At 39.1% G+C, this 24,558-nt stretch overlaps 1 protein-coding gene across 1 annotated transcript in view; it reads right to left on the reverse strand.

Moving 5' to 3' along the window:
• The window catches only part of LOC133211659 (voltage-dependent calcium channel subunit alpha-2/delta-1-like), a gene marked incomplete at its 3' end in the record, with an annotated part of 188,770 nt that overhangs the window by 116,023 nt on the left and 48,189 nt on the right, over window positions 1-24,558 (reverse strand). The window contains exon 2 of the mRNA XM_061352222.1: window positions 11,474-11,555. Coding sequence (XP_061208206.1) covers window positions 11,474-11,555 — 82 coding nt within the window. The remainder of the gene's footprint in view (window positions 1-11,473; window positions 11,556-24,558) is intronic.

Consider the following 24,558-nt stretch of genomic DNA (forward strand, 5'->3'; position numbering starts at 1 on the left):
ATTTTTTAGTACTTTAATCACACATGTTTTGTGAAAAGCCCTCCCAGTTGTCAGCAAAACCATAGAGTTTCTCACAGAATAAAGCCTCATTACATGACTAACTAAAATCTGTAAGGTCAAAGAAAAAAAAACACTTCAATTTTTCTCTGAAGTCAATAGCCTTGTACTGCTTGATTCAGGGAGGAATGTAATAAAATTGCTTTCTCAATGCTGAATATGTATTCCGGTATAAAGAACTGCAAGGTGTTAGGGGAGAGAATATGATAGAGAGTCGCATTAGGGTGAAACAACACAAGAAGGACAATAGTTGACTGTGGTGAAGATTAGAAAATCTGACAGTTCCTCAGCAGAACATGGCCCTCTCCATTCAGTCTTCAAGGACATGTTTATAAATCTCTCACAAAGAGACATTCTCTTGTTTTATATAAGACTCGTGAGGGAAAATCAAACACTTCTGTACAAATTGGGAAAGAACGGAAGATGCACCTTTGTTATATGGCTCTTGCTACACTGTGGCCATCATTGGGATTGAGGCCCCCTGTAACAGTAAAATGTTATTTAAATGGTCCTTATTACACTCAGAAAAAGTTCCTGAAAGTAATAGATCATCTGTGCTTTGGATCTGTGGCTTCCCATGGCAAATTTCACCTAGTCCTTCCAAAAAGTCTCTTGCTTTCTACCACCACAGGGCATTAATAGGTCTCAATGACCACAACCTGCCTCAGTGGGAACCTTCACCTGCACTGTTGCTCATAGGCTCCATTTCAGTCCAGTCCTTGGCTATGGAATATGTATGCCTGTCTTCAGCCCTACACCTTCAATCAACCTTGACTCTATGCCATAGCTAGCCTATCTCCTGGATGAACCGCTCAGATGTATGCTAAATCTTTTCTCCAGTCCTGCTTCTTGGATGGATGTTGGATCTCACTGATGTAAGAAAAGGGGAGCCATCTGACAGACAGCCAAATATATGAAGAGATCTTGGGAGCAGGAAAAGTCAGAAAACAGAAATAATCACTCCAATCCATGTGAGTGATTATCATTGTTAACTTCTTTATTACTGTAGATATTTTCCTTGAACTCAAATTTTTAGTAGTCATAGAAAAATATATAATCTGCCCAGAGGCAGCTAATTTTATCTTCTTTCTACCATATCTTATTTCCAAAATTATACTAGTTCTTTCTATTTCTAATACATGCCATAGATTTCTCTTTCCTCACAAGACATTTCTTTTCTTTGAATCACAAGCCATCTATTGTGGAAAACATTGAAAAATGCTCCTTCCCAAGGAGCATTCTGTCTCTTCAAAGAACTCAGTCTGAGTATTTTAAATATGTCTTGCTCTCTGTTACATATAATGTATAAATAAGATTACAGCTGCTCCCTTGCAACTCACAGATGCCTTCATTCTTGAAATTCATAGCAACAACACAAAGGAAAAAAACACCCCAGTAGTTTACTGTAGCTGTTGTTTTTCAGAATCACTCATCTGATCACCGACTGCTGTAAAGGTCTGGGATGACAAGTGACAGGGCAGCTGATATGTCGAAAACCATGACATGTCATAGTAGTAATGTGCACATTAGGAAAAAATTATCAGAGCTAGCTCATTCTCAAGTAACATACTCAGGCCCAGGCAGCCAAAAGGGCCAATGACATTGTGGCCTGTATCAGCAATAGTGTGGCCAGCAGGACCAAGGTAGTGATCATCCCCCTGGACTGGGGACTGCTGAGGCTACAGCTTGAATCCTGTGTTCAGTTCTGGGCCCACCACTACAAGAAAGCCATTGAGGTGCTGAGAGGAGACAGAGAAGGGCAACGGAGCTGGTAAAAAGACCTCTTGTGAGGAGCAGCTGCGGGAACTGAGGTTGTTTAGTCTGGAGAAGGGGAGGCTCAAGGGGGACCTTATTGCTCTCTACAGCTACCTGAAAGGAGGTTGCAGTGAGGTGGGGGTCAGTCTCTTCTCCCAAATAACAAGAGGCAACAGCCTCAAGCTGTGACAGGGGATGTTTAGACTGGATATTAGGGAAAATTTCTTCAAAGAGAGAGTTGTCAGACATTGGAACATGCTGCCCAGGGAAGTGTGGAATGGGAGTGCTCAAAAACTGAGTAGATGAGGCCCTCAGTGACACGGTTTAGTGGTGGACTTGGCTGTCTTGGGGTAATGGTTGGACTTGATTCTTAAAGGTCTCTTCCAATCTAGTTGATTCTATGATTCAGGCTGAATTCTGCAAGATGCTGGGAACACTTATACCTCAGTTAACATAAGTACCGCCAGAAATTTGGCTCACTCAGGTGACTACTCAAAGTAAAGCAGATAATCAGGGATACTTTGTGGGGTGGAACCATCAGACACTTTTGACTGGTGATAATTAACAAAGTAGTCCAGAGGACTTTAAAATTAAGAAGCAATTTTTCTAATTGTCACTTTGTATTGAAACCTGAAAAAAAAATGAAATCAGCTTTGTACCTCTGATATGGTGTAAACATCAAAACCAGATCTAAAAACCCCCTATGGTAAGAAAATTGTATTTTAAAGCATTCAATTTTGTTTCATAATGATAGCAATATAGTACTGAACAAGACTACATCATTTCTTGCTTACAGAGCAGTTTTAGCTCAGGCTTTTGGCTGAGAGATGAGAATCTGAAAATCTCAACACATGATGAGTACAGAATGTACAAGTGAATCTTTCTTGTAACAGAAGAACAATAGAAGAAAAAGTTTCACATTTCTTATGCATTTCTGGCATATTTTGAGATGGGCACTTATGTAATTTTTCAAACCCACTTATTCATAGGAAATGTTGTCCTGCTTCAGCTGCTCTTAATGCAATTTAACACCTACTGACTCTCCCCAAAGGTAATTTAAGTTGCAGGGAACTAGCAGAGTCTTTTTGGTTGTTTCACTAACCACAGGACTTCGAAACCTATTAGCTATAATGTTCAGGTTTTGTTTTGGTGCTCTCAGCTTTGACGAAAACCATCTCAACTTAAGCACCCATAGGACAGACTTTATTAGTGTTAAAGCCAATGGACAGTTATAAATGAATGAAACACAGTGCCTTGTTTAAAGATTATCCACATCATCAAATAGTAATTAAAACTATGGTAATATTAGGCCATCCCTTCCCTTGAGACTTAGCAAGCTTTGTTAATGCAGCCACCTATTCTTTGTCATTTAGAGCAGATTTCGCTTTCTGGAAGAAGGAGCTCTTCAAAATGCCAGTTTATTGCTAAGGGAGCAGAGGGAGGGTAGCATCTGCAAACAATAAATGAGGCTGCTTGTGTCTGACAGTCTCTTAATTTCCATTTGGATTACAAACAGAACTTGCAGATATGTCTTCAAATTTTCCACTCTTCATTTTTAAAAGTTATTTCATTCATTTTCCTGACATCTAAGCATTGGTTAGAATGTGAAAACTCAAAAGAATTCAGTTTGGAGGATTCTACTTTAAATGCCTGCAGCTTGGGTGTTCGGTTGCACACAGAACATAACACTGGCAGTGGCATATCCCAAATGGCACATACCTTTATAAATACTGCATTATTATAAGATGGCTACTGTATTCTGGGAATTTCTAACCAGTATAACCTACCTCATCCATTATTTAAATTCTGGTAAACGGACTCCAGCCTCTCAATGAACACTTGAAATGTCTGTGTTTTCCTGTACCAACCCTTCATAGTTCCATTTTAAAGGTAATCTTGACCTCAATTCCCTTTGCCACACCCAACTGAGACAGCAAACTAGTGTCCTTGCCTTAGGGATGAGGCAGACACTAGTGTAAACAGCGTCAAGTTAATCTTAGAAAAAATCCAAGTGTTTCAGATCACTGGTTTCATATACAGCCTATTCGGCCAGACTTTATGATAAACTATTTTATTGCACATTACGGAGGGCATTTAAAAAATTTAGGATTTTGTTTTAGAGAGGTAAAAAAATAATTTGTATTTTATGAGAAAATGAACATGAGCCGGCAGTGTGCGCTTGCAGCCCAGAAAGGCAACAGTATCCTGGGCTGCATCAAAAGGAGTGTGACCAGCAGGTCAAAGGAGGTGATCCTGCCCCTCTACTCTGCTCTCGTGAGACCTCACTTGGAGTATTGTGTGCAGTTCTGGTGTCCTCAACATAAAAAGGACATGGATCTGTTGGAACAAGTACAGACGAGGGCCACAAGAATGATCAGGGGACTGGAGCACCTCCCATACGAAGATAGGCTGAGAAAGTTGGGGCTGTTCAGCCTGGAGAAGAGAAGGCTGCGTGGAGACCTCATAGCAGCCTTCCAGTATCTGAAGGGGGCATATACGGATGCTGGGGATGGACTCTTCAGTAGGGGCTGTAGTGATAGGACAAGGGGTAATGGGTTAAAACTTAAACAGGGGAAGTTTTGATTGGATATAAGCAGGAAGTTCTTTACCGTTAGGGTGGTGAGGCACTGGGGTGGGTTGCCAAGGGAGGTTGTGAATGCTCCATCCCTGGCAGTGTTCAAGGCCAAGTTGGACAAGGCCTTGGGTGATATGGTTTAGAGCAAGGTGTCCCTGCCCATGGCAGGGGGGTTGGAACTTGATGATCTTAAGGTCCTTTCCAACCCTAACTATTCTCTGATTCTATGTTTTTTAAAAAGCGGATAGTCTTCTGTTCCATTGAGAACAACAAAAAGAGACAAAAGGAGAAAAGAAAGGATATGAATTTTTTCTGACTTTTGAGATCAGTCATAGTGAACCTCACTGGGCGGCACAATTTATTGACTGAACACAAAAGTTTCCTTAATTCCCATATTTGAGTCATTTAAGTACTTGTTTTCCTTTCTCAGAGCACTGGAAAGTACAACCAGGGCACACATTGAACAGCTTTGCAGTCATCTAAGTGTTGTGGTATTAGCTGTGTTTCCCATTTTCTGGGGTGAAAAAGGATGGAGACTGCACAGGAATATATTAACATTTCATAGGCCAGAAGTCAGAAGTGTCTTAAAACTCAGGGTCAAAACAGTGACAAGCTGATCAGAATCTCTATCAATCAGAACATTCAAATGAAACTCAGATTTATGTAGTCCATAGACAAGACCTCCAAAGAAGTGTAAACCAAAAATACCTAGTTGGGTTGTTACTATTAAAATAAAGCCATCTTGAAAATAAGAAAAAAATGAAATTCTCTTATTTCTTCATTATATTTTTCTTACTCATAAAACTCTCAATTACTTCAGCCTTAACCAGGGTGTATGTAGTATATTCTGGAATGTGGCCATATATCCCTCAGGTCCATCTGGTAGTTCATGAGAGAACTGCACGAGGTACAAAACTCTTTGCCTTTGGCTGAAGCATATTCAAGCTGAATAATATTCAAGCTGAATCCAAGATGATAAATATAGTATATATAGGTATATATATAAAAAGCTGGTAAAAATAAATAAAAGTTGCAATTCTATGGATCAGCTTCTTTTCTGTAATAATTCCAAATTTATATAAAGCCTTTGCTAATTTATCCCATTAACTTTATGACTTTAAAGAAAGATACACATAAATAAGCCAATCATAGAAAACAGTAATAATGAAAATGTGTACTTTTTAACTTGTCTGTCAAACTGCTTTCGGAAACAGGAAATTCAGATGACTTATGATAGTGGGGAAGACTCACCCAGATACAAACTGTACATGTTTAAGTATGCTACTGAAGCCTCCCCTTGCACCGACCTTTATTACTGTTAAGGAAGAGCACAAGGCAAGCTGCATGTTTCATCTTCTATGGGTAATAAGTTAGCAGTATGTCTCTATCTGTAGAGCCTTTAGAACATAACACTAACTAGCTAAAACCTCTAATGAGTCCAACAGAAAATCATCATAGTGTATAATTCCTATGGCAGAAGGAAACTTTCCTGAACATCCCTGCTCCAGGGCAGTTGAAATCAGAGACCAGTGTCTCTTACAAGTCACTCACCTCAGTTAAACTCTAGGGACTGATCCAAGACCTGAAAAGCTAAAAGCATGGACTAGGAATCTGCTGCCAGTCTGAGTGCTTCAGCAGACTCGCACCATCTGTGCATCATTCACACAGACCTCACCCTGAGCAATGGATGAAATGTGCTCAGGCAGAGCCTCGGCTGGGCATTCAGCAAGGAAAAGCTCATTATTATAAAACACCATTCAAGAGACAAAATAAATAACAAACTTCAAACAGTTGCTGGTGGATTCATTCTGTGAATGGAACTCATCACCACAGATCAAATATCTGAATGTAGCTCTCATTTTGGAGGAAGAAGAAGTATTTTTATCTCAGTATGAATATCATTTAAAGGGCAAGTCAGTCTACAAGGGCTCACTCTGCAGCTCCTGGGACTGTCATAACAGCATGCCTTATGAACATCATGCATGGATTGCCTTTGCAGCAATATATCAGAAAGCAAACAGATTCAGAGACTAGATTCCCTTAGAACTGCCTCTATCTGCTGTTTCGGTCAATTATGCTATTGCTTGAAAAGGTTATACTGTACAAGATGGCATCTTTTTCCCGTAACAGTCATAGTGAAGCTCCAGTGTGTTTGTCATGTCAAAGCTCTTAACACAGACCCACGTTTTTAATACAGTGTTTATGTAAAAGAGTAGTCTCTTCAGTCAGTTTGGAACAGACAAGCACTGCTGTAAGGCATGCGTCCTACTCTGAGGTTTTCATTTCTGGGTACGACAGGGATCCCTCCCTCCTCTCTCCTGTCCCTAGAGGTATTTTAGGAGCTGGAAATCAGAAGCAGGGTTGCTGTAGTTTATTAGATTAAAAGAGCTGTCAATTAACGTAGACATGGGTCTCTGCTACGAAAGGTCTATGTAAAAATGGAAGCTGAACATACTTCTGTCAAAATGGGACTATATATTTACTTACCTCTGTAGTTCAGTTAGCTCTTCACCTATTTTTTTCTGCATGCTGAGGTAACTGTAGGTAGAGAATGCGACTTTGAACTTTGTACACTTTCTTGCCCTTGCTAAGACAAAATGCCAACTGATAAATGAAGGTGGTGAGATCAGATAAGTCTTCAATATTTATTTTACTACATGGATTTTAAACATCTATTAAGCTGCTTTCTATTTTTTGTATTATTCTAAAAGTGTATTTGCTAGATAGAAATCACGTATCATTTATGACAAAGCAGCTTCATAATGCCTGACTGCACAGAGAGTTCAGGTAAAGCTGTATGAACCTTTTTAAGTTGAAAGGACAATTACATGACAGTTTTGTGGGCGATTTTATTTTAAACTATGGTACTCATAAAATTAAAGGGCATATACTAATCCATGTCTTTATCGAGAGACATTTAAAGGAGAACATTGGACCTGTGGTATCTATTTAACAAAGATTTTCCTGTTTATCCTCTTTTCCTGCTTTCAAGTCTCAAGTTGTTGTATATACACCACCTTCTTATAAACACTCCCTTTGCTCTTCTAGGGGAAAAAAGAAATCTGTTAAATTATATTATCAAACAGTAACTTTTTCAGCTGGGCAACTACAGCAGCGATAAGTTCAAGGCTCTTGTTTCTTGCATAAAAATGGGGCAGGGAGTGGTTTCAAAGTACTTTTAACCTGCTTGAATTGCTAATTAAATGTTGTTAGGCATTTTTCTTAGCAAATGTAAATCAATGTAATCCAGCGAAGCCAGTGGAGCTTTCCCAGTTTTCAACCAGCTGAGTATTTTGGCATCTCGAATCCTGACATCCTGCCTTGTTGAAGCAATCTTTGCATTACTGTAATGAGGATATTACATTGGTATTAAATCCAAGTTGGTGTTCTCCCAGATCTCGCCTAAACTCCTAACAATGTCCCAAAAAAAGCAGTATTTAAAAATTAACTTTAATACTATTTTTGGAAGACTACTTTGAGACCGTTCCCAGATAGCTTAAATTAGGCTTGAAGAACACAAGGAAGAACTACACTCTAAATGCAATTGATCTTACTGATAACAGAACTTACATTTAGATGTTACTAGTATTCATGTTGAATCATACCATCAAAGTAGCAATTTACCATAAAAAATTCAGAAGAATAATGATCTGGATTTAAAGCTCTGAATGGAAAAAAATGAAAAGCTGAGCTCAGTTCTTGGTTGGATCATGATTCTCTCTGTATGCACAACTATAAATCAAAGATCATGTTTCCTCTGTGCACCATAATAAACCTCAGCTCTCTCCTGCCTATCCATCTCCTACACTCAGCCATTTTGTCTGTTCTTTCCACTGCAGTTATACTAGTTTGCTTAATTAAGGCCCTGGATAAGTGTAGCCTCAATGTAGAACTCCTAATTTAACGGGATCCAAGCTTTCTTTCTCAATCTTGTTTACTACAGGCATTACATTGCTGTCATAATTGCTAATAAGAGAAAAGGTGGGTGAAGTGTCTCTTAACACTTAAGAGCAGATTCTCCTGGAAGGCATGCTAAGGCACATGAAAAACAACAAGGTGCTTGGTGACAGCCAGCATGGCTTCACTAAGGGGAAATCCTGCCTGACCAATTTGGTGGCCTTCTATGATGGGGCTACAGAACTGATGGACAGCGGTAAAGCAGTTGATGTCATCTACCTGGACTTGTGCAAAGCATTCAACACTGTCCTGCACAGTGTCTCTAAATTGGAGAGATATCAATTTGATGAACTCGGTGGATAAGGAACTGGCTGGATGGCCTCACTCAAAGAGTTGTGATCAATGGCTCAATGTCCAGCTGAAGAACAGTAACAAGTGGTGTCCCTCAGGGATCGGTGTTGGGACCGGTCTTGTTCAACATCTTTGTCAGTGACATGGACAGTGGGATTGAGTGCGCCCTCAGCAAGTTTGCCAATGACACCAAGCTGTGTGGTTCGGTTGATACGCTGGATGGAAGGAATGCCATCCAGAGGGACCTTGACACGCCTTTGAGGTGGGCTGATGCCAACTTTGCGAAGTTGAACCATGCCAAGTGCAAGGTCCTACACCTGGGACAGAGCAATCCCAGGCACAGCTACAGGTTGGGCAAAGCCGTGCAGAGAAGGACTTGGGGGTGCTGGTGGATGGGAAACTTAACATGAGCCGGCTTCAGTGTGCACTCGCACTTAGTTAGTGTGCATACTAATTCTCTCCAGCTGACAACACAGTAATTGTGCTACTTTGAGAGCCATCTTGGTCACTTTAGATGTCCTCACAGAAGACTCAATTGTATGAAGCACACACAGATTGTAATTCAAGCCCCATTGATTCAGAACTGATTCAGACTTCCTTCCCTGAGTCCAGGGAGAGGGTGACCAGGCTGCGAAATGGTTATAATCTGTTGCATGTCCTTGATATGAGCTTTAACCTCATCACTTGGCCAAATTAAAATTGATTTTCCCTAGAGGAAAGACATTACTCCTATCAAATATCTGTCTGACCAAAGTACAGCTTTCCAACCCTACGTTTTTGTGTACTACAGCTGTTCACAGAAAATCACAGAATTATAGAATCGTAGAATAGTTAGGGTTGGAAAGGATGTTAAGATCATCTAGTTCCAATCACGTCTACTATTTTATAATAGGATCACTCTGCTCCTTTTTGTATTAATAATTCTACTTTTGGAAGGATAAGAGTCAGAAAAAAACAAACAAATATATTTATTCTTTTAAGTTTTCCAAAAACATGAAGACTACAGACCTGGTCCAAAAAGTTCGAATTAGTAGCAAGTCAGAAAGAAAAGCTGATAATTGAGTCTTTTTAAAGCTCGAGCAACTGGAAGCAAGTTCTGTGAATAAAAGTGACAAGCATGAAGGCATGCTGTTTTTAATGTCTTGTAGTCTCCAATTTTCCAAGATTGCATTTTGTTTCAGAAGAGATCAGACCAATAAGCAGCAAGCAGAAAAGGTGGCATGCAATTTAAAAATGAGGAAGTGACAATAGCTTGTAAACAAGAGGAGAGAAGGAGAGACTGCATGACTCACACCTTGCAGGGCTTTGCATTCTCCTTGCAGCCAAGAGAGCTAATTAAAACCTTGTGGCTAGAGAAAAGACATCATACAATTTAGGTCAAATAAATGGCTTTGATATAAAGTGATATTTTACACGGAAACATTCCCTTTTGTTCTTTTAATCCTAGGATTACAAGCCCATATTGACCACAGCGTGGATACCCTCCAAGATAACATATCTTCTGAGTGTGTTGTAAATTTTGGCTTTCAAAAAGAAACACACATACAGTATTTCCAGACTAATGGGATTTCTTTTCACTGTAAAATGTCACTGTGGCATACTTTAAGTAATGCTGGTAGCACTACATATTATTATGTTTGCCCAGCAGTTCTCATTCTAAGACTCTGTTAGCTGCTTGTAAATTTGCTGAACATTAACTACATAAACTACCATTTTCCTGAGGGAAAAAAAAAAAAAGTGACAGCATCAATATCTTGGCTTTTCTTTATCTATTTTACTGTGTGGTGTTTGCACGGAAATGCCAGGCAAAATGGCTGAGACATTAACTCACTGTTTTGCTAGAGTTAGAAATACCAACTCGTCTCCCTTTGAAATAACCTATTCGCCCCTGCACTGTCGATCAAAATTCAATACATGTATTTAAAGATACACTTTTAATCCCATTGTGTTTAGTGAATTTTAGCCTGAAAAGTACCAGCAGGCCACTGCAGAGATCTTATCAGCTAAATCCACACACAGGAGTATTCCAAACCAGCAACATCACTCCTAGAGAATGTCACACCTCCTCTGCAGCTGAAGCTCAGGCTTGCTGTGATCTCTCACCCTTACGGTCTAAGCAGTGGGGGAAAAAGGAGATGAAAACTGAATGAAGAATAAAGGGCAAGAGATTGGGATATATAAGCAAGAAATAACAGACTGGAAAATAGCAGGAAAAGAATACAGAGATAAAAAGGACTGTAAGGGGAGGAGTAACAGTAAAAGATTACATGAGAAAACCTCAGCAGTATTATGCTCTATGTTCCTCATATACATGCAGGTGTGTTTTTACCTTCTATGAATGGAATATAGCATAAAAGGGTTTTTTAATGACAGAAGTACTGTAAAATCTTCCCTAAAACACACTTCGGTTTAAATTTGAACAGCTGAATAAAAGTAGTTTTCATTCTCATTTACATCCCTTTTAAACAACAAGTGCCTCATTTCAGGAAATATGTGTCAGAAAAATAGTCTCCCTTGTTAACAGAGAGAAGAATTTTCCACTGGAGTGAATGGTTGCTTCCTGGATACCGTATTTGACAAATATATCACATAAAAGCACTTGCTTCAGGTGGAAGGGTAGCAACAATGGTAAGCTGGTTAAATATTAGCAATGAGCAAATCCTGCAACATTGAGTGAATTGAGAGATGTCAGTGTTATTCATCTCTCTCTCAGTAAACACTGCAGTTTGACTCCCCAAAATCATTTTACTACATTGGATGAAATTATTGTAGTGTCTAGATGATGGATAACATTCACTTCACATCCTAGTTATTGCAGCTGAAGAGGCATCTTCTTACCGCAGCAAGCTGGTCCACTCCGCTTGCAGTTCGTGCTAATGTTACGAGATCTTCTTGCATCTTATCTACCCATGATTTTATCCTATAGAATCCAAAAAGAAAAGAAAGACATCCAATCAGATCACTGGCAAATGGAACTTGCATATGATTATAGCACAAGAAAAAGGTAAAAAATCAGAATATGTTGATAAAATTGAATACAGAATGGACAGGGCTTGACTTTGTTAACAAAGAATAAGCTTGGAATTAATCAAAATATTCAAGCTACACCTGGGTGATGTTCTGTTTAGCTCACTCAAATCTAAGCCCCTCCCTTTTTTGTTTATTTTACTTCTCATCAGCTGGAGCTTGCCTGGTGCTCTCCAGGCCAGACATTGTCTTAACCATCAAGTATTACAATGTAGCTGCCTCTTGTTGACAAGTACCAAGGTCTGCTTCCAAATGTGATGGAGCCTAATGTACCTTATTTCTTTTTTTAATACAGCCCCTATCCAGCCTTGATGACCTGATTATTCCGTACAATATTCTGTGGTGGCCACCACACTAAGCCAGCTGTAAATCAAACATATCATTGTACCTATTAGTAGCTGTAGCAAGGATCACTGGACAGAGCTCGTTTGTTTCCTGCCAGGGTAACATGCCTGACTTGCAGCTCACTCCCAACAATGCCTTTCCTAAACGACCTGCAGTGCCCCTCCCAACAGATAGTATAGAGAAAAACAGCAACTGGGAACAGGCTGGTACATCAGAATAAATCTTCTGGTTTATAGCCCCTCTCCAGACCCTTCAAGGAAGGAGTGGAGGGCACAGGTAGCAGCCAGCATACATGGCACGAGGTGTTTTGGCAACGCACATGTTTGTGGTTACTGTTTTTCACCAGAGAACAGGCAGTGATTTGCTGCTGTGCCCAGTAAACCTGACTCTTTGGAAAAGGGTTGGATCCAATACAGGTTTCATGTTTTTGTGCCATGTCACATTCTGTAGCAAGAAAGGAACCATGGCATGAGTTTATTCTAGTGCAGTCCATTCTCAGAAGAAGGTTGTGTCTCTTGCCTAGCCAGAACATCTGGTCTCTAGCGCATTTATCGCATCACCCGTCATTATCGCAGCTCTCTGATTTGAAACCTAGTGCGAATACATATGTTTATCCTTGCCATTTCTTATAACCTTGTATATCCTTGCCTTAATCTGATAAGCAAGGAATGACTGCTTAAACTAATCATGAAAGTAGGAAAGACAGGAAAAAGAGACTTCATTAAAGGATCCTTCCTCGTATTTTCACAGTATCACAGTATCACAGTATCACAGTAGGTTAGAGATTGGAAGGGACCTCAAAAGATCATCTAGTCCAATCCCCCTGCCGGAGCAGGAACACCTAGATAAGGTTACACAGGAACGTGTCCAGGCGGGTCTTGAATGTCTCCAAAGAAGGAGATTCCACAACCTCCCTGGGCAGCCTGTTCCAGTGTTCCGTCACCCTCACTGAGAAGAAGTTTCTTCTCAGGTTTAAGTGGAACCTCTTGTGCTCCAATTTGTATCCATTACCCCTTGTCCTTCCATTGTTTGCCACTGAGAAGAGCCTGGCTCCATCCTCGTGACACTCCCCCTTTATATATTTATATACACTAATAAGGTCACCCCTCAATCTCCTCTTCTCCAAACTGTAGAGACCCAGCTCCCTCAGTCTTTCCTCATAAGGGAGATGCTCCACTCCCTTAATCATCTTAGTTGCCCTGCGCTGGACTCTCTCCAGCAGGTCCCTGTCCTTTTTAAACTGAGGGCCCCAGAACTGGACACAATATTCCAGATGAGGTCTCACCAGGGCAGAGTAGAGGGGAAGGAGGACCTCTCTCGACCTACTAACCACCCCCCTTCTAATACACCCCAGGATGCCATTGGCCTTCTTGGCCACAAGGGCACAGTGTCGGCTCATGGTCACCCTGTCGTCCACCAGGACCCCCAGGTCCCTCTCCCCTACACTGCTCTCTAACAGGTCGTTCCCCAGCCTATACTGGAACCTGGGGTTGTTCCTGCCCAGATGCAGGACTCTACACTTTCCCTTGTTATATTTCATCAAGTTATTCCCCGCCCAGCTCTCCAGCCTGTCCAGGTCCCTCTGGATGGCAGCACAGCCTTCTGGCGTGTCGGCCACCCCTCCCAGCTTAGTGTCATCAGCAAACTTGCTGATAGTACACTCAATTCCCTCATCTAAATCGTTAATGAATATATTAAATAATACTGGTCCCAGTACCGACCCTTGAGGCACTCCACTAGATACAGGCCTCCAACTAGACTCCGCCCCATAGACTACATTTTAGAAGAAAGTGATTACACTGCCCAACACAAAAGATTTAGGCCTGTGACATCTAATATGAAGAACCTTCTGACAGCCCAAACTAACATCTTCACAGATTAGAATGGCAAATACCTAGACAGGAAGGTACTGAGTTTTACAAAAGTGCTAGATTCAAAACAAATCCCTTTTCTCGATTGATAAGGGGTCTCTCCCCAATAAATATGCTGTCTCTCATGATTCCTGTTTGAGTCCTATTTCCCACAAGCAGAATACTCTGACACAGTAAAGAGGAACTTTTTCAAAGTTTAGCTCAAAGTGTCTGAAGCCTTCAAAAAAACTCTGCAGCAGAAATTGAACTAGCAAATCGTAACCATGCCCTCTCATTAACCATAGCTTGTGCCCGTAATACTACTGTTTTCAGCCTCCCTCCAGCCGTGGCCTGGCTTGTCACTCTCATCTATTATATTATATCCTTTATTTTCTACTGTATCATTATTTTTTCCTTCAAAATCTTTCGATAATGAGATGTCCCTGCAGCACTTCCATTATTTCCTCACTAGATTCCAGGTGTTTCAGACATACAAAAATTACATGTTAAAAAAACATGAATTTAGAAAAGTAATGAAAAAGTTTTAAACTGAAGTCATTTCACTGCTCTCACTCATCACTGAGCAATTGTAATTAATCTAGTTCTAGTTCAAGTTCTAGTTCATTGAGTGTTATTCTCAGTACACTCAGTCAAGACTGACTGCTAGTCCAGATGGCAGAATGCTAAGTTATGATTTCAAAATTTTGGAAAGAAGCCCTATATTGACTCAACAACCACGTATGCCAAATCAATAATGCAAAAGGAGACCTCATCACGTCTTTTGTGACTATCTAGATTTCCATGAACCCTTTTCTTTAGCTTGCAGAGCTTTTGCTTTTTTTCTAATTTGGTCTAAGCTTTGAAAAACTCTTTTAAAAGACTGTAAAATCAAAGCTTCTAAACAATACAGCTCTTAAGTCTAGACAGGAGGAGTTCCACTGTATAAAATATTCCCCAGATTCTCCATGAGGAAAAAGGGTGTGCAGAAAATTGCAAAGTTGTAGAAAAAAAACCCAAACATGTAGCATGGAATGTAAAAAAATGCTTATTGAGACAAACCCTTTGGCAACTAACAAGGACAGATGGCTACTGCAACAGTTGTTAAGAATTCAATCATCTCATATCTGATTACTAATAAAATGCTAAAATATTAGTAAGAGTAAACCTCTTCACTAGCAACATAGCCTTTTAATGGGAAAATATATGAGTGTGTATCAGAAGAAGGGTTCAATCAAGTGTTTTCAATGGAAATCATACTGATATGCCATCCAGGTACCCTCCCCCTCCCTCCCCCCACCCCATATCATGGCATGAAAAGAGGGTTTACCTTAGAATGGATCTACCACTGAACTGAATATATCCCCCACTCTCTTGACAAATCCTGAGAGTCAACAGTGGTAGCAGAATGAGCAAAAAGACTGGAGACTTCATGACTTTGTCCTCCAATGCCCCACTAGAACTCCCTGCGTCAGAGCTTAACATGCTTACAAAACAAAGCATAACAGAAAGACCTCCAGACAGGCACAGTATTTGAATAGGTGTCTAAAGGCTCCTTTTATCCACTATAACTGAGCAGCCCTTTCCTGAATTTTTTAACACGTCTTACCTTTTGTGTTATTTGACCAGTCTTCATGCTATTTTGCCATTCTTTGGTGAATGCTTGCCACACCATTAGAGTCACTTTGATACCTATCTCCATGCCAAATAGCAAGTAGGCCCCTTTCAGGTTAGTGGTCATGCTTTTCCACAGAGGTTCAACAGAGCCTAGTAAGTGCAACAGATCAAGAGCCATGGTCTATATTTCCTTTCTCCTTTTGCACAGTATCACCAAGAGTACTCTTACCACCTATTTCTTTGCTCATTCACATCCTACATCTCTAACATGGCCACATGAAAGCGATGTACGTTGGGATTTAGGGACCAATTACAATTTCATTTACTATTACAGTTGATTCCATCATAGTTTTAATGCTCCAAAACCTTCACTACTATACTTTGGTTTCCAAAATCTGATGAAAAAAATACCCCAACTTCCTTGCTTAAATCTCCACAAAGCCCTCTTGTTATACAAGTGTTTAGTTCTGTACAGAAATCAGTCTGTTAAAAATTGCCTCTTATGGTGCATTATGTTTACTTCCGCTATAAAACCGTCATGTGTATCTATGAGAACAGTACCAACTCATAAGCACAGGTATGAAAAAAAGCAAACTGCTATCATCTTCCATTTTTCATTGGTTTCTATTTTTCTGCATGAAAGAAAGAGATATATGAAAGGTGAAAAAGTGAAACCCATTATCCAAAAGTGTTTTCAAAAGCATAAAATAAATAATTGAACACATGGAGATTTTTAAATGATCCATTTCAGTCATAAAAATTCTGAGTGTTATTTCTAAGAGGAGTCAATAGAAAAAATCAGGGAGGATTGATTTTTAAATTGACTTTTTCCATTTCCAACTGCTTTGTGTTTTTGCTGGATGTATTAATCTCTGTCCTAGAACGAAACTGGAATGGTGAGAACATGTATTAGTTAGTTAAACTCGAAACTGCAGAAGAAGTTACCATTAAATTTTGAATTACTTATTCCTAATATCACATATAAATGAAATATAGATCATTTTCCTTTTTAATGTGCAAAAATATTCTTGATTTTTCAACAAATCTTTCTTGTACATTTTCTAGGATTCCTGCCTCCACACAATTAGCCCACACCTTGCCTTTTGAAGTTAGTCACCTAGATTTGTTTTTGTTTTCTTTTTGTTTTCTTTTTATGTATTAATTTGCAAATGAGCTAGGCTTCTGCTGCCCATGGAAGCATCTGACCCATTCTGTCCTCAGCCAGGTGAGCTGAACCACCTCCCTCCTACATTGCTTCCAGAAAAACTTTGATTCCCAGTCCAGGTTTTCCAGCATAGCTGGGCTGACTTTTAGGCAAGTCAGAGTAGATGATATCAGTTTCTAAACTGGAATCGTAGAATCCAGTTTATAGTTTGGGTTGGAAAGGATATTAAATCTCATCCAGTTTCATCCCCCTGCCACAGGCAGAGATACCTTCCATTAGACCAGATTGCTCAAAGCTCTGTCCAATCTGGCCTTGAACACTGCCAGGGATGGGGCAGCCACAGCTTCTCAGGACAACTTGTGACAGTGCTTCACCACCCTCACAGTACAGAATTTCTCTGTTATATCTAATCTAAATCTACCCTCTTCAGTTTAAATCAATTTCCCCTTGTCCTGTCACTACAAGACCTCATAAAAAGTCCCTCTTCAGCCTTCCTGTAGTCACCCTTCAGGCACTGGAAATTTTCCCCAGAGCCTTCTCTTCAAGCCTGAACAGCCCCAACTCTCAGCCTATCTTCACAGGAGAGATGGAGAAATCTATCTTCAATCTAATTTAATGGCAATTCCCTCCCCAGTTGTAACTTGAAATCAAATAATGAAACTTCTTCCAGTACTGACTCTATATTTACCTTAAAAGATATTTTTGCTGTGTATCCATCTTAGCCTATTACACCTCTAGGTGAAACTGTCCTTTTTTTACTTGCCTCTACAATACCTAGTACAGCAGGGTCCAACATAACAAAAAGCGGTAACTTTGGAAGGGCTTTTCTAGATTACTATCCAAAGTACAAAGGATAAAAAATGGTATTCTAGAACTGAGGCAGTTCAGTATAATTGCTCTAACCTTCCCTACAAGAACTTAAATAACATCACTGACATTTTTTAAGTATTATCAGTATTCCTGCATCCCAGATTTCACCACACAAAAGCATACATTTGGCATATTTCATGCTCCTCATAGACAATCTTTTTCAAAAATGGACACAATCACGTCCTATAACTTTCATGGGAAAATGTGACAGATTGTCCAATGCAAAGTAATCATACTATTTCCTTGTATTTTTAAAAAATACCCTGTGTCTTCAGAAAAATGAAACAAGAGCCTTTAGGCACTGAAATGCTTGTCTGGTGCTCCTTTTAGCTGAAGCCTGAAGTGCAATATCTGCCTGACAGCTGCTCATGGTCAGAGTTTATTTAACGATTGGAAAGCTGTCACTGCAAACGTGAGCTCCCATGACTTAAAGAAGCAGCAGTCATTTCTTCCTGTAAAGGGCACCAACAGAAAGCCTGTACAAAAGCAGAGTTTCTTTGTATTTTAGTTAGGCATGAATGTTGCAATGGATGTTCCACTGAAAGGTGATTACATTTTGCAGTACAATTGGTTTTAAACCTGTTATCTCACACACAGGTTTTCCCCATATCAAGCAATGACTAAACAAAAGGGGTGTGCACTTGCAACATCTAAGTGATGTGAATGATGAAGGGGGACTGTCTGATTAAAGACAGAGAGACATGGGTCATTTACTGGGGAATTAGAAGTTACAACCCTGCTGCTGTTGGCTGGGTTGTGATGAGACTGATGAAGAAACAGCCAGAACACTACAAAGCCATCCATCCACATTAGAGTATTTGCCAACTCAGCACAATAGCAATTTTGACAGCATAGAAAGCAATTTTATTTAATTAGTTACTTTTATTAGTTTTCTTTTTCCCCGTTTTTTTCTCTTTTAAGTAAGACAATTATATCACCTAATATCAGAGGATTTTCACAGGTACATCCTTAGTCACACTCCACGTAGAACTTGATATAGCATGTGCTAGACTAAGAAATCTTTGTTTTAACTTCATTAAAACCTGTTTTTATGTTAAATATGTATACCAAATTATACTGGCAGACCAGACAGACCACTGCTCAATTACATGGGTGAAAGAAGCCACGAAACCCAGATACTGGACAGCCTGCCTGAAACTGATGCAATATTTTTCTGCTAACTTCAAGGAAAGTAGGTTCATGTAAGTGTATGCCATAGCTTTTTAGACCACTCCTAATTCAGTAGAAAAGCGGTGTCTGAAAAATTAAGATAAATGAGATTAGATGCAGAAATGGAGAGAAAGCAACCCTTGCTATGTTTTTTCAAGCTAATCTCACTCTGCTTTCTTGCTCAGGAAAACCGTCACTTTCAAGATCAGATGATTTTTAGTAGATTTGCTCCCTGTGAAGGAGGGGGAAAGGCTACAAAATCATCATAAAAGCAGGATTCTCAACCATTCTTTACCTTTCTTATGCAACACTAAAGGGCAAACAGAAAGTGGTATTGTAATTTATAGAAGACATATGAAAGAAGAAGTTATGTTACAGTGGAATTGCTAACCTTCTACACAGAAATTACCCATGTTCCTGCATTTATACGTCCTACTGCAAAACTACTGAATTTTAATAGCACTGTATATGTTGATGACCTATTTATCTGACAATACCCTTGTTTCAGTTATGTGCATGGATGGATATATAATGAACTAGATTTTGGAATAAGTAATAAAGGCAGCTTTTGTGCAATGCTGAACAAATTGTCACAGTGTGCTAAATTCCCACTGATTCTAGTTCAGGGAAATAAAAGTGTTGGATATTGGGACACTGATGCAAGGATTATTAAAATCTCAGGGTTATCAAATCTCACTTCATAGCAAAAAAAATATATATCAAATATACAATTAAGATGTGATACCAAATTAAGGTAAAGTAGTCCATATAAGAATTTGTGAATTTTCCAGGTCTTACTATAGGGCTTCTAACAGCCCAATTACAGTCCACAGAGTGGAGGAGATGACATAAATTCATCATTTAGAGACATGCTCACTCTATTCTTTAACTTCTGCAGTTAAAGAACACCTCAAGGCGGTGTACAGCCCTTCAGTTCTTTTGTCTGAAAATTAGCTAATGGACTCTGTGAAGGTATTACAGCTTACAGCTATAGCACAAATACTACATATAGTAAACAGCAATTTGCAAGGAAGTTAAGGATTCAGAAATTAAAGTGAAAAGAGCTGTGTGCTGCAAGTGTTGGGAGATCCCACTTTATTCCAATGCAAAATGATACATGCTTGTATACCCACCGCCAGCTGTTGAAAAATATATCACATAATTTTGCATAAATGTTTGGAATAACTTTTGTGTAATAAAAGCAAAGCACAGATGAACTCATGACATTTAGCTGTTGCTCTGAGAGAGGAAAATAGGGCAGTTATGCTATCCCTGTGCGTGCAAATGAATGTACAAAATGCATCATTTGCACCTTAGGCAAAGATTTTTTCCTCTGTGGCAAGAAGGTAAAACAGAACTTCATTTGTTTGCCCTCTTTGACCGTCCTATCTGCTCAAATGTGACCAGCTGCTGGTCAAGGACTTTCCAGATGTAAGACAGCCCCAGTAGCCAAGGACAGATGGACCCTCTTGCTCTTTCCTCTTTTCAAACTGCAAAATCCTTGCTTGGAATAGTTACAGTCAAACTGAAACATTTGTGGAGTAAGACAATTTCTGCGTCATGTCTGTCATTCTGTAGAAAGGCTTAATGTAGATTAAAAACTCTTCAGGACACACCTAGTTTTTAGTAGCAGACACTTTAACATTTAGAGTTGGGATTTTTAAGTTCTTATTTCACCTGTTTAAGCCATCCAGTCACAGAACCTATTTACAATGTCTCAATTTTTTTCCACACTCTCTCTGTATAAACATGTGGCTTCTCTGTAGTCACAGAACCTATTACAATGTCTCAATTTTTTTCCAAACTCTCTCTGTATAAACATGTGGCTTCTCTGTCGTAGCCTTCACACAACAAGCACATACGAGCACTCATTAGACTGCTCTGCCAACTCTTCTTTCAAGGAATCCCTGTGTACCACACATAAATGGGAACTAGGAACGCAGTGATGCAGCACTAGGACAGACAGAAGGAGGAGAAATTGCCTCATTCCATCAGCAGCTCAGGAGATTTAAGTTCCACCGCTAACTTCCAGGACAAAGTCAGTGGCAAGTCAATGTCTCATGACGAAGGGCAGAACTATCACACCCCAATGACCGCCTATGTTCTAACATTTTCTACTTAATACCAAGTCCTAGTGGCAGGTTCAAGGGTGGAAATAGGCAACTGTGGATGGCACTATGAGCTGCTCAGTGTTTGGGGAAACTTTTCTCCATCTTCACCCAGGAACTTCTAGGCCCAACTAACTATCTTTTATGCGACCTTTGAGCACAGCCCGAATGGCTGCTATGCTCTCACCTTCCAACAAAATCTTGACTAAATTGCTCCGTCAGAAGGCTTCAAGGATTGATCTGGGAACAGCACCCTCTGACTCAGAGACTGGACCCACTCACTGCTGCTCACTCCCATTGAAATGCCCTCTCCTCATGGTTCTGTTCAGTTCACTTCTCCAGCTGTAACTGCACTTTCCACTGTAACAGATGGGTGGTAGATTCTCTGAAGCATCCAGACCAAGTAATTCCTCAAATATGGTGTTCACTTTAAATAGCTAGGATGAGGGCATGGACATGCTATTTTGCAAGCTTGTTCAGTATAAAGCAAGCGGCTGACAGGTGCTTAGCCACACATGTTCATAATTACAGCTCCTGCTACACAAATATTTCCCTTCACTGTGCCAAAAGTATTCTTTTAGAGTTTAAAGCTTCATAGCAAATAACATGAAAAATAGCCTCTAATGGAAATTACTGTTGCACAAAATATCATTTAATAATTTAAGCTCAATTTTTAATGTAAGCCTGACACAGAATCAGCTGCAAAATTACAAGGCACAAAAAGAACTCCTTAAAAAATATTATGCTTTAATTTTTAAAGATTCTAGTACTAAAACAGTTTAACAGAGAAGACAAGTTTTCAGCGCAAATGACTGTCTGTAGTCCTCAGATGCATTCAATTAAAGGCTCTTACAATCAGATATACATCTAGCACCATTTATTGCTTGGCATTGGAAAAACAATCAAACACTGTAAGTCTAGTTACAATTTCTGTGGCTGAGAAATATAAATTCAAAATGAAGAATCCTTAATTTGTTTCTAATCTGTACTAGATGGAACACAATCATTTTGGTTTAAATTGTAGTGGTCTAACATACGGATCTCATGGAGAAGCAGCCACCGGAGAGACCTGAGTGTATTTGCCCTCCCTGTAGTTCCCCCTAATAGCAACTAAGATGCATCTCACCTTCTCTTTGCTTTACCTCTGGTTAACTAGTATTCAAATGCAATCTGGACTAAGTTCATTACTCTAGTACAAACACAGATGCTTCACTAAAATCATACAGTGTTTGGTGAAAAAGAGATTGAAACTGAATCTCACATATATCACTGCAGTTATTCCAGTACTGTGGCAACAGAACCTGGATTAGATGGTCCCTGTGAAAGTAATATGTAAATGCTGTTATTTTTTGATGGTTTTGTATTATATAATAAGCCTGTTAATGGTATAATGCCTTTAGAGGATAAAAAAGCATGTCTTAAAAAAATAATTGAGAAATAAATCTCAGTGTAATGGAACTTTACCAAGTGCTTAACTGCACAATTTTGCAAAGGCATTTCAGGCACAAATTGATTTTATCAGTTGTGTTTAAGATATCACACTCACACTTTAGTGAGAATTTATATTCAAATTACTTTTTTTCCAAAGTAATAAGCATTATATTTTATCCTGAGGAAAAAAAAAAAGAAAAACCCTATTAGGAAATTAAAATAATGACGTATTGAATACCAGTAAAGAAGAGATTAAAGAAAAAAAAAAATTCATGCATATTCATCCACATCCATGTGCACCAATTCAGCTCTGGAAATTTCATTTCATATGATCTTTATGCTATTACCACTGCAGTATCCTATTTTCATGCATCTAGAATTCAGGAGCTATGTATATGGACTGCACTTGTGTACTTTCCATACTGAATAAACTCTACAGGCCACCACGGTAAGAAACATACATTTTTGTCCTTAAAACATGAAATTAGTTTGATCTCCTCTTGCATTAAGTCACTTACCTTCTTTCATAATATACATAAAGGAACCACAATATCTAGGTGTAACTGTGTGAAAATGGAGACTACCTAATGTCTACACAACAAAGCAGCATAATATGTCTGTACCATGAGATGGTATGATCACACTGAATTCAAAGCCTGCTTCAGCCTGACAAAGAAATACAGGATCAGACCTTAGACTGAAAAGAAAAATATTACAAAAGTAATATGAAATATATAAAGTATATAAATATAAAATACATAGATAAACATAGGTTTTCTTTTTTTTTTTTTACTTTATCTAACATTTAACACGTACAGAGTAACCTTTTTTGGTTTATGTTATGTAGCACTGAATGTATATATTTAACAGAAATGCCAAGATAAGCTTTCAGAAAAACTTCCCTCAAGTTTAGCAACACAGGCAGAAGTTCCTAAATCAGTGCATCTCACTGCCTTTTGGGGTCTAAAGCAGCACCTGTATTAAAAATCAGAGGGGCTTTTATCTTACTATTTTTTTTTAGTGAGAATAACGAGTATTAAGGTACTTCAACTCTCATAGAATATATTAGGTAAGTGCAACTGAGGCAACGACATTGCATCAGCAGGGAGCTGAGCTGCTCACTTCTCTATATTTATCTGATTGTCTGATGTGGGTTTTGGCTGTAGCAGCAGAATTCCATCACACAGGACTGACACTAACACCAGCAAGCCATAGAAGTACCCTGTGCCAGAAGCTTTGCTGCAGCAAGGTACATGAGCAGGTGAGTAATTTCAGTTATGCAAGTGGCACTAGTCAGATAATTTAAGTACATAGCTGAACAGGGAGTCTGCACTCTGATCCTGTACAGCAGGTCTACCTTTTCTGGGTTTGTCACTTGCCTAAGTGTAAAACTGGATGTAAAAATAGAGGGATGCTTCAAGATCAGCAGGTGTTTATGCATGCTTGGAAGATAGGGCATGATCGTATAGGGAGAATCTCCCCTATATCTCCATATAAAATGGTAATAATAATAATAATAATGTATGTTATTTATAATGGTCATTTAATATAAACTAATTTTGAAAATATTCTATGATCATTTAAGACTAAAAACAGCAATAAGGATTGGCAAAAAAGTGTAGGGATTTTTAACACAACTGTGAGCTGTTTGTTCAGTCCCAAGTTTCAAATTCCATACCCTCCTTTCAACTGCAGTTTTCTGTGATGTTGCTCCTTCTTGTTTAATAATGACAAGGATTCATAAATAAATCACCAATTATACCAGCAAGCAGAATGCCACCTTCTGATAAAGCTCCGTAGTCTAAGGAAAAAAAACCCTGACTCAAACAATACTCCATCAATGTAATGCTACTCTTGTTCTCGTAGTTTTTCAAATTATTACTTACTTTAAAAGTTTCTGTCATACAGTGTACTCCAAACACTATTACTTGAAAGATGCACATCCAAATTAATCAGCTGCTTCACTTGCAAATATATACTTCCATTCAAAACCTGACTTCCAATGTGCAAAGCTGTCACCTCCCTAACGTGCCACTGCAGCGGCATGTAGAGTAATAGATTTATAGCAATGAAGAGACTTTTTTTTTGAAAGACCTAAATAGATTTCATCTTCTGAAAGCTCGGCACTATCTGCATTCAGTGCTGCCATTTAAAAAAAAACATAAAATAGCATGCGAAAAGACGCAGAAGATGCAAAGCAGAGATTATCATACAAACAAAAGACTGGCACAGAACATTAAGTTTCTACAGAAATTAACATCAAAATTAGCAAAGGCATGCTGCCTTTAAGTTCTTTCCATTTCACAAAGTCACACTGAATTGCACTGAGTTTTTGCTAAAGGT

This window comes from Neopsephotus bourkii, unplaced genomic scaffold (genome assembly GCF_033783945.1).
Source record: "Neopsephotus bourkii isolate Nb327-2 ecotype Australia unplaced genomic scaffold, CSIRO-AGI_Nbou_v1 NB_638, whole genome shotgun sequence".
Taxonomy (NCBI): domain Eukaryota; kingdom Metazoa; phylum Chordata; class Aves; order Psittaciformes; family Psittacidae; genus Neopsephotus; species Neopsephotus bourkii.